We start from the raw sequence: 12,074 nt of genomic DNA on the forward strand, positions 1-12,074 counted from the left end.
TATGATCATATTTTTCAGATTACCGCTACCCCCCTCCCCTTATTATGAGGATCAAGAGTCTAAATCCATTTTCAGAAGAAGAACGCATTATATCTGGTTTCATAGTTAAAAATATCGTCGGTAATTAATTAACATATTTAATGTTAGTCTCTTGAATCATTAAGTTTGAGTCCCATTACGTAAAAATCCGATCACTAAGGGAACAAGAACGTTTTGCAGAAAAGTTATTCAGAATATTTTTGTGCACTGTACGAAAGATAACTGAATTATCAATAAAAAAGGGATTTTATATTTGGTGTATACAAAATTGATTAAAAAGTATTTCACATTTTATAAATCTACCTACTGAAATAAAATAAAAATTTCTCACTGAATTTAATTTTAAATTTTTATGGACATGGATCATTGCTACGCCACAGTAGGTGATTCACGGCTAATAGCATAAATTTTTGTGAAACGTTTAAGGCTGTGCATTGCGGCCAAAGGTGGTCGCATTCAAAGGTTGCGGTAGTTTTATCATACTGTTTTTAAATGTTATGGTCATTTGATACATTAACTTTTGGTATTTAGTCTCAAAATGAACCGTGTATAACAAATTCATACCACTTTACCTAATAAAAATGTGTGTAAAAATAGAAAAAAGAAGAACATTAAAGATAACCCAAACTGTGTTCAACAGAACTTTAATAATTATATATGACATTCGGTTTTAAAGCAAAGAACAATACAGTGAAATACAGTTTTACAATTTAATTACATACTAGATAGATACCTAATCTAATAGCTTTTCGTCATGAAGCATACTTAAAAAAATTGGCCTATTTATTTTTATATTGTCCTGTGATGATTGTCTAATATGATTATCCCTCTGTTGTTTCATAATAATTGCCCAATAAGTTTTTTTATGGTCTCATAATAATTTACTTAAGTAATCTTTTGTCCCATGTTGACATAATCTTTTACTCAGTTATCTTAATAAAACTGCATGTGGTGTTTTCTCTGGCTTGTTTCACAATTGCCCGAAAATCGCTCTTCTTGTTGTCTCATATTGATTGAACAAATTACTTCTCCTTCGTTGTCCTAATCCATCTTCTTTTGCTGTCCTATTCCATCTTCTTTTGCTGTCCTAAGATTGTCTGAGATGACCTAGTTTGACTGTAATGATAAAACAGAAATAATAATGCAGATCAAACAGCTTTATCACTGCAGTTCGATAATAAATTGGTCATCATGCCGAACTTCAGTCATAGATACCAGCAATACATCATTATGCAAAACGACTTTTAGGGTTATAATAAATAAAATATTACTGTATGTTATGCTTTTCAGTTCTATCAAGTTCCTTGGGCCATGAATTATGAAAATTGATAATTTCGATTATTATTAATCGTTTGAGACCAAACACTTTTATCGCCAAGACAAAACTATTTTTTTACAAAACTCGCATAATACTTTTATTAACATAGGAAGAAAAATTTTGTGTGGAACTACCCAAACTATACTGAGAGTTTTCGTACTTCTATGTGGCACTACAAATTATTTACACTATATAGTTTCTAATGATTTATGTTCTATAGCTTATTATAATGATTTTTTTCTATAAATCACAGAACCAGCATATTTAAGAGACATTACTCCACTATTTAAATAAAGCAGTGTTATCTCTAGATTGCTCTAAAAGTTAATGTTTGTTTTTCCAAAATCTGTCACATAATTGATCTTCAGAATTTCAAACTCTTGCGAAATGCACTTCTTCCTTATCATACAGAATTTTTCTTAATCGTCTGCAGAGTAACTTTAATTCTCTTTTCTAGAACTTATTTATTTTAGTTGATGAAGTAGACTTGGGAAATGCTCACATTCCGCGATACTTCAATCAGAATCATTGCAAGAAGAGGAACAAATTAAATAGTTCTGTTTTCATTGAAGATGAAGAACTTTATTCAGAATGACTTGAGGAACAGAATATAAAACTTTAAACTATCTCACCATACGAATATCACTTTATGCATTCAGAATTGTTTCAGAAATGAAGAATATGTTTCAAAAAATTAATTCAGAATAATTCGAGATACAGATTAGAAACTCATAAAATTGTCTTAATAATATCAGAATATAGTTCAATACATTCAAAATTATTACAGAAACATGGAATATATTTCACAAAAATTTTATCAAAATAATTTGCGATAAAAATTAGAAGCTCTTAAAATTGTCTCAATATCAGAATAAATACAATATATTCTGAATAATTTTATATGTAGTTTAGAAGCCTTACATTTTCTTAGTATGATAATATTAATGAATACATTCAGAATTGTTTCAGAAATAAATAATATATTTCAGAAATTTTATTCAGGAGTGATTTGAGATACAGATTATAAGTTTTTACACTTGTTTCCCTTTAGGACTGTCGTATATCGCATACAGAATTTGAAACAACGAATAATTTCGAGAAACTATGTATCTGAGATGTAGATTAAAAACCCTTTAAATTACATCACTCTTAAAACGTCCCTAGATGCATTCAGAATTGTTTCTAAAACAAAGAATACATTTCAGAAACTTCATATAGAATGATTTTATAAAATGGATTATAAATTCTTAAAATAGTTTTATTATGGAAATATCGTTCAGAATTATTTCAGAAACAAAGAATAAATTGCATGAACTTTAATCAAAATAATTTAAGATATAGTTTAGAAGCCTTTAAAATATTTCCGTATAAAAAGATCGCTAAATGCATTTAATATAGTTTCAGAAATTTCATTTAGAATTATTTGAGGTACAGATTGAACTCCTTAAATTATCTCCCAAAAGGAATATCGATAAATGCATTCAGAATTGTTTCAGAAACTATGAATAAATTTTTGAAACTTATTATAAGGGTATAAAGATTTGAAATTTGAATCATTCAAATATGAAATACGCTTTTAATAGGACGTTTACCACACTTGCATTGAGTCACTTAAAAGTTCAAAATCAAAAATATAAAACACTAATTCAATTTTCTCGATGTTATTTTTTAAGGAGATTATTAACGCTCAGTTAATAAACTCGCTGGAATAGAGTATTGAAATTAAGAATGCCTAGCCGAATAAAATCATTTATTGACTGAAGGGAATATTTCATAAAAATATATAAAAAATAAGAATTTTGTTTAATTGACTTTTCATTGACTCATTTTTTAAGCGTTATAAATCATGAAATTACAGAAGCTTTAAATTGTACAGATATTCTGCATGATCTACACACTGACTTGATCGATTTATAAATCATAAAAAACAGTTTGTTCAAACAAATAAAATGCTCTAAATTGAAACTTTCATTGGGATTCGAGATTAAAACTTCATGATCAAAAGTTTAGGGAGCAAATTTCATAGCCAAAACTTCTCAAGCCAATAATTCGCGGATACAAAATTTCTCTGGCACAAAAATCCACGCCTATTTCTGGTAAAATAATATTATGAATTTCAAATTATTAAAATTATACTTTTATTAATATTAAATTATTATCAATTTGAACTTATTAAAATTACATAATAAGGAAAATATTTTTTATGAAAACTAATGCATGAATTAATTGTTAAATTTATTATTAATTATTAATTTAAAATTATGAACTTGTAAAGTTGTTCACGCAAAGTTTCATCCTCGTGAAGTTTTGCTCTCAAAGTTTAGAGCGATGAGGTTTCGACCGTGAAGTTATAACCGATTACAGCTCGATCATTCGTCTCGATAGAATCTTCATAAATTTGAACAGATAGCTGTTTAAATTAGATAAATAATAAACCAAGTAAAATCAAATATTTCGCTCATGGGCAGCAATAGCGGCACAACTCAAAAAATCAAGTTTTGAGATAAGTGGGTTTAAAGTTTTCATTGCTAAGAAAAATGCATAAGAAATGTTTTCCTTTGCTTAAGCGATGATTTATCAAGTTGAATTATGAGTTGTGCAAGTATTGCTGCTGAAGGAATGTGTATTTTCATATTTACACATAGTCTTAGTCCAAAAGGCGTGTTTTTTGAGTCGTGCTATTATTGCAGTACATGAGCGATTTGTAAATGGTTGAAAACAGAGTAAAAAAATGAATTTACTCGTAAAAAAAAAAAGCAGTTTTACTACATTGTTATAATGAAAATCTAATACTATTCAAAACAAAGCATTTTCTTAACAATGAAACAGTAAAGAATAGTAGAGAATTTCACTATTACAGCTGAACAGTTTACGATTCAACAATACATTAACACTATACAAGTTCAGAGGTTACATGTTTAAAAATTCGTTCTAAATTTTCACAAAACATTGATTTATTACATAGCATATTTAATTATACACAGTTAAAACTATTGGATTTTTAATAACAAATTGATAACTTTAATCTATAGTATTATAACTATAATTTATAGTTTTCACAGTTATAGTTTTTAATAAAAGCACGTACTTATTGAATTGTGTTATATACTGAAACCATTATTATGTGAGCATTATTGCCATCATATCTAACAACAAAAAATATAAATTTAGTTTTAACAGAATGCATTCCATTAAAAAATACACATTGTATAATGTTTTTTGTTATATATTAATGTATATATTTCTATTAATTAATTCATATTATAATATTTAATGACACAGTTTTAGAAAAATTATGCTTCATATTGCGACAGGAGATTGCTTATTGATATATTTTCAAGGAAAAATTAATTAATCTATCTTTAAAATAAATGAAATAATTTGCGGAATGATACGCATCACAATTTTAATTAAATATCTATAGCATAGTTGTTCAAAACACAAGACAATTTTCAATCAGCAACTGAAACGCGTTTTATATCAGACAATTGATAAATCTTATTTAATTTTTTTAATTAAAAATTTATGAAAAATTAATTAAGGAAAGAGTATTAGGTAGAATATAAAAGTAGAGTATCAGGTAAATGCATGAGATAAAATAAATAGGTAAAGATAGGTATCAAGCGAAGGCTTAGTGAAATGTCATGATAAATATTAACGAAATTTCAGTTTATTTTAATTACTAACTATTTATTTATTTTACATTTTTCTAGAAAATTTAAACATATATTTTTTTTAATTAAATTTCTTTTTTTTCATAATTGAAATATAGCACGATATATTAAGAAACAAATATATGGATCTGGCACATTTTCCACAACACTCGGTATCCCGACAGCTTGATTTTCCAACTTCATTTGCTGGACAACTCATTTGCCCAGCAGGTACGTTTAATAAACAAGTTCATTAATAGACAAGTTTATTTGCCCAAAAACTGCAATGAATTCGACAAAAAATTACGAAAACCCTAACTGATTGACACACATAATTGAGTTCATTAATCATTAATTTCTGAAAAAAAGTTTTACCTTTTTTATGCTTAATGACTGAATCAATCGTTTATTGTAAGGAACTAGAAAATATATGAACTTTTCATCATAAATCAGATACCCCTTGAACTCGGAGATATCTGCCAGCTAAACAACCAGAGCTAGCATCATGTCTGAGTTCATGATGGATTCTTCTCAATCTTTAGATCATACAATAAGCCAAAAGAAAAGATAGCGACGTAAATAGTTTTTATACTAAAGTTCAGATTTTAGCTAAGTGCCTGACAAATTTTTTTCAAAGTGTTGTTCTCAAATACGCTGACTAATGAGTATACTTATTATTGTTTCAGATAGAATTTCTTCTTTTTAGTTTAAAAATATTTCAAGAGAAAGGCGTTTCACATATAAATGAATAACTTATGAGGTCTAGGAAGGTATGCGCGCCATCAATGATTTCCGAAAAATGTAACATATATTTTCATTTTTAAAAAGGAAATTACTTTTTATTTAATAAAAATCTTGGAAAATTTATGTGTAATTTTGCAAGACAATATTATGATTTTCCCTGGCATTGATATTTTAAAAACCAATTTATATATTTTCTGAAAAATTAAAAAGGTACGCAGTTTTTTCAAAGGAGCAAAATTTAAGTATTATGACCAGTTCAAATGCAATGGGTAGTTTTTGTGTAGTTCCTAAAACAATAAGATTTTTTTTTTATTATAATACTTTCGTTTTAACATGATTAAATAATTTTCATATACTCTACTTATTTCTGCTAAAACCTTTTTAGCGTGATTTTAATTTATTTTTGTGCCTAAACTTTTAAACCCTACACGAAATTTTTAACATATTTTGAATATGAAGTATATTTTTCGATTTATTTGAGGCGTATACTTCTGGAGAAAGTTTGATGCTATGCATATTTTTTTACGATATTTTTAAGAAGTGAAATTTCGCTAGTAAGAAACATTTTTTTTAAAATTTCTAAATAGTTTTAAGAATAGCCTTCAGATTCTTGATCTCTTTAAACTGAATGTGCTTTACAATATATTCAGATGAGAAAAAACGAATTTAAAACTTACAACAGATTTGGAGAAGATCATATTGGCCCAAAAAAAAAAGATGCTGAAAAATGTGATTAAACTTAGAAAAATAGCTCTTAATTACGTTCCATATTAAATAATTAAAAGATTAAATTATTACCATTTTTAACATGACATTTTTAATACATAATGCATTTATCACATTTATCTAGAAGGTTTAGAAGATTTATAAGTGATATAAATCTTCTAAACCTTGTAGATAAATGATAAAAATGCATTTAATTTGTAATTATTTTTATTCCATTATTGACTTCATGAGTACAGAGCGATGCCGTGTCTAATTGCAGACCTAACCTAAATTACATAGATTATCTGATTATAATAAATGTATTTTGTTATAAACAAAGTTGTATTAAAATTTACAAAGTATTTCAAAGAAACCTTGCTTGTTTGAAAATGTTGAATAACTCAAATGAGCAAGTAGTAAGAGTTTGGAAATTAAAATAAAATATAATTCCAAGAAAAATAATCTCTCAGTATTTACATGGAAGTTGAGATGTAACAGCATTTCGAAATAAATTTCGAAATCGAAGCAAATTGTATTCTTCATTGAAATTTAAATAAACATTTGTATTTTTTTTTCTAAAAATGAATGAAGCTGGCATTTGGTGCCTCTTTTTTAATTTTTGAGAATATATATAAAATTAAGAATACCATTGTTTTACAATATACCCTCAGAATGGTTTAGATATGCTATCTTGTGCCCAAAGGATGAATGTGCATTAAGAATATCTTATCAATAAGGTTATTCTAAAGTAGTAAATCATCTTTATTGATGATATAATTACTGCTACGAACTCTTTAAAGACAGAAAACTTATATTTTTCACTTTAAAGACATTCTTTTTTCCTATATTTCCTCTGTTATGTTTTTTTTTCTTCTAAAGGATCTATTGTATGAACCGCATTGATATAATGAAATTAAAATAGAGCAGAGTTGATTTCCAAAATAATAATAATGATAACTTCATGCCTCCCCTCCCTTAAGAAAACTTCCTTTCGATACCTTTGATAAAGATACTTTACGTTATTTATATAAATATTGTTAAAAAGAAAGATCTCATTTAAGTATTCAAAATTTTCTACGATTGAGATTTTCCTTATAGCTCATTAACATATAATTCATAAACAAAAATCGCGCTCTTCATTTTCATAACCGTAATTCATTATTGTAAAAAAAAACTTTTTTAATTTTTGTTTGTTAGAACTTATATTTACAAGCAATTGCTACCTTTGGAATTTATGTTCCGCTTTTTTTCTTTTTAAGTGTGCATGAATTCGGAAAAAAAAATATATATATATTTTTTTTAGAATTGTGAATATTATATTACGCCAAAATATTTCATTTAAAACGCATAGATTTATTTTTTTAAGAAAAAAGGTTTTAAACTATTTCCATCACCAAACATTAAATATCAGGCTACTACTAATTATAAGATTTAATAAACTTAGCTTGAGATCCATTAAAAGGAAATTGGTTATTTAACATAATTGGACTACATTCGGAATGTTTTCTCAAAGCAGTAATGTTCAACATAACTTTGCAGCTTTCTGTCAATCGGATTTTTGGAAAAAGTTATTTGTGGTTCATTCGGTAAAACCAAGCTTAGAATTCCCCTAACTTCTTCAGGTCTTAGCGAAGCAAACTCATTCATATAAGAGCATAACGTGTCCATAAATTTACTTTCATTACCGCTATGTATGGCTTTGCGTATCTTAGAAAAAACATCAAAAGACTCCAAATTTTCCGAACCTTTTTCATTTAATAAATTATTCAATTTCTCTGTTATTTCCAAAGCCTGAACCGTCGCATCGTAAGGAGAATTTACGAACTCCGAGTTCGAAACATATTTCTCGTTAGTAAATTTGCGAATGAGTAAGTCTAGCAAGAGCAAAGCACCACTGACATCAACATTTGCGTGAGTTTTGAATTCCCCAACTTTCATGTCTTCATTCAGTTTGTAGCGATCAGCTAACCGCTTAGCTCCAGTTTCGGTGTGATGTTTTTGGGGAAAGTGTCTACTATATTCCATAAACTCTTCGTTTTTAGGCTCTACATTCGAATTCCTTTTTTTAAATTTATACCTTTCGCAACGACCTTGCTCAACCAAATAATCAAGCATGAAATTCTTTTCCTTCGCTAATTCACATGATCGGGAATCTACATCCCTGACGTGCGAGCCATCCGGCAATTTCTGACGATAATCTCCCTCAAGCATTACTATATCTTTAACAGTTTCACTTTGTTTGTTAAGTATTGCTATAGCAAGGGGTGTATAACCTTCGGCAGTCATTTTGTAAGCTTTTGCATTGCCAGAAAGCATCAAGGTAGTAACTCCTTGCTTCAGGCCTGCTTGAGCAGCTAAATGCAATGGCGTCTGCTGATCTACATCGGGCTCATCTGCAGAGATTTTTTCCTTCGCCCCTTTCCACAGTACCAAACCATCTACCAGATCATCGTGTTTGAAATAGGCCGCAAAATGAATCGGAGTCCATTTTTTATCCGAACCAGGAGAGTTTAGATTATCAATACCGAATGAGATGAAACCACTGAACATACCGTTATACCCTTTCATTGCAGCATAGTGAATGGGGGCCATGTTGTTTTTGTCTTTTGCGTATATGTCGCAATCTTTTCTGCGCATTAAATTGAAGGAATTGTCAATCGAATTCAACAAAACTGCGATGTGTAAGGCAGTTAGTCCTAGCGTATCCTTAACATTAACATCTACCTTATTACTATTGATAAACTGTTCAACAATTTTGGTGCTCAAAGAATTGTCTGAAACAGCGATGTGCAGAGCAGTTTTTCCGGATTTTTCTACCTCGTTAGGTTTGATTTTGTCACTAGCTAATAAATATTCTACACTTTTCTCGGACTGGAAACGCACTGCTAAATGCAAAGGTGTTACATTATATTCATTAGTTTTTGCATTGACGTCAGCACCTTGTTTTACGAGCTCGCGAACGAAATCATCTCTTTTGTTTTCAGCAGCTATGTGCAAAGGAGTGTAACCTACCGAATCCTTCTGATTAAGGACTTTACGATCGACTTCTAATATTCGCTTCAGCATATTCACTCTTCCGGCTGCAGCTGCTGCGTGAATCACGCTTCTTTTGTTTTCAAAAACGGCAGATACGCTTGCGCCAAGACCTAAAAGTTTATTCATATTCGACAATATACTGTTATCATTGTAGGAGTTTTTAGAAGCCAAATCATATAAATCTCTATCAAGATCCCTAAACTGTAACTGAGATCCAGAAATAATGCGAACTACTTCCGGTGCATTGTTATCAAATTTCCGAAAAACTATTCTGTTTTTCTGGTTCGAATTTCTAATTGATATCTGAGGGTTAGCAATGTCGAGTACTTCTTGAGTTACCCATTTGCTTATTTTGGAATACTTACCACCTTCCTCGAACTGAAGTGCGTAGCTAACTTCGACTCCTCTTTCCCAATCTAAAAAGTTCGTTTTACTTACTTTTCCACCAGCATTAAAGATAATGTCAATGTCATTTGTCGGCGTTTCCTCTATTATTTGTAAACTCATCTTTCCAAAGTTTTGTTTTACCGATTTCAAATGGTTAGTTTTGTTCAAAATGTCATTGTACAATTCTTTTTTAGCGTTTTTGATGTCGTGTTTTTGCTGTACTTCTTCCATAATCTTTATGACCTCCTTAACTATGCCATTGTTAGCTGTTGTAAAAATGTGTTTAAACGTTGTAAAATAAAATATGAGGCGATCAAGGTATTTATTGAATTTAATAAGATCTCGTTCCTGGTAATAATATTCGGCAACATAAGTGTACTGATCTAACAAAGAAAAAACAATATTCGAATAAGTAACGGTTCCGAAACTGAGAGCAGATAGAGCATTATAAGCATTCTGGTGATTTATATCTTTGGGGATCGCGTACTTTTTATCGATGATCGAAAACAGCGCTTCGTACAACTTGCCACCCAGTTTAACGTAGTTAAATAAAAGATTATCTCCGATTTCTTGCTCTATAAAATTTACATATTGATCTTTTGGAGCGTCCCTACGATTATTTTCACTAAACGTAAAAGATTTATAAGCTGTGTTTATAGTTGAAACCAATTCATTCACATCTTGCCCTTCGATGGAATCTAAAATGTTCTCAAATCCTCGATCCATCGCAATTCTCATATTTTCTATTTCCGTTAAAGTTTTTTTGACATTGTCAGAAATATCTTTTAGTATTTCTGTTTGCTTATCTAATTTCCGGTTTATTTCGCCTAAAGTTTTGTTCAGTCTCACTTCTAATTCATAAAATGGTACATCAGCGCAATCTCTTTCAATGGAAGCGGACCCCAGCATTCCTTTTCCTACCGCTGCGCCGAAACAGAATCCAGACAGCGCCAATCCCAATCCGGGCAACAATAGAATGCCCGCAACTGCTGCTGCTGTCCCAAAAAATCCCATTAAAGCATCCGACCAATTCATGCCACGATCTAAATCTTTGCACTCAGCGGCTAGTCTTTCAAGATCAGTTAATCTCCTAAAACGCATTAGCATGTTTATATCATTGATAATTGCCATGTTCTCGACAGTAGTATTACTTCTTCCAAATAGTTCAGCCATTTTGACACTATGACTGGATTTCCCAGATGCTAGTCTTTTGATATTTTGTTTTTTAAATTGCTTTGGAATATTCAAGTCCCGAGTAAGCTCTTTACTGTAATGGAAGGACATAATAGTAAGAAAAATATCTATACTTACTTTTCTTCCTACCGAAGATTAAAATGGCCTTTCGGAAAAGGCTGGTGATGACTGTTAAATTTGTTGATATATATATATTTCCTTTAACAAAAGACGACAATTTGAAGGCGGACAAAATGGCAGATTTTAGAAGATAGCAAATTTTCAATGGGTGAAAGTTGACATCGCTTTGTCAGTTATTTGCATAAAACATCTGTTTAAAATATCTCTTCTAAGGAATGTTCATGATCACGACGTAAAATTTTTTATTTTATTAAATATCATAACATTCTGCAGTTGTTTGGATTGTTATCTTACACAAGATTTTCAGGCGATATATACCCATTATAAATATTTGACAGTTGACAATGCTGCTTCACTTTTTTTGCATAAAACATCTGCTTAAGATATGTCTTCTAAGGATCACTCACGTCGTAAAATTTCGTATTTTATTAAATACCATACCATTCGACAGCTGTTTGGATTGTTCGCCACATCAATGACTTGCAAAAGATTTTTAAATCTGTCACATAGTTCAGTGGGTATTTCATAGTTTGTAAGAAAGTATTAAAATATTTTTCAACATCTGTGCATTAAAATGACAATTTCGGATATTCACTTCATAGAAGCAATATTTGAGTTGTTTAATTCTTTTTATTCTGTTTTTCGTTTCACATAGCATTTTACTTATGAAAGAAAACTAATTCTAGTAATTTAACGAGTAATATATTATTTTCCTTTTTTTTAAATTATTTTGCATCAATTTGGATTTTAATACATTATTCATCTGGTCGAAATATTTTTGTTGTTACGATCAGCTTTGAGCATCCTATTCAAATCTAGATCTAGAAGACACTCAAATCTAGAAGGCATAGGATACACAAAAGGGAGAGATTTATCCA

The 12,074-nt window shown here is 29.6% G+C and overlaps 1 protein-coding gene across 1 annotated transcript in view; it reads right to left on the reverse strand.

Moving 5' to 3' along the window:
* Nucleotides 1–667: 667 nt before the first annotated feature.
* LOC107448073 (uncharacterized) overlaps nt 668–12,074 on the reverse strand; it is a 19,879-nt gene continuing 8,472 nt past the window's right edge. The window contains exon 2 of the mRNA XM_071185727.1: nt 668–11,201. Coding sequence (XP_071041828.1) covers nt 7,948–11,201 — 3,254 coding nt within the window. The 3' untranslated portion in view covers nt 668–7,947. The remainder of the gene's footprint in view (nt 11,202–12,074) is intronic.

The sequence above is a fragment of the Parasteatoda tepidariorum genome, chromosome 9 (assembly GCF_043381705.1).
Source record: "Parasteatoda tepidariorum isolate YZ-2023 chromosome 9, CAS_Ptep_4.0, whole genome shotgun sequence".
NCBI classification, from domain to species: domain Eukaryota; kingdom Metazoa; phylum Arthropoda; class Arachnida; order Araneae; family Theridiidae; genus Parasteatoda; species Parasteatoda tepidariorum.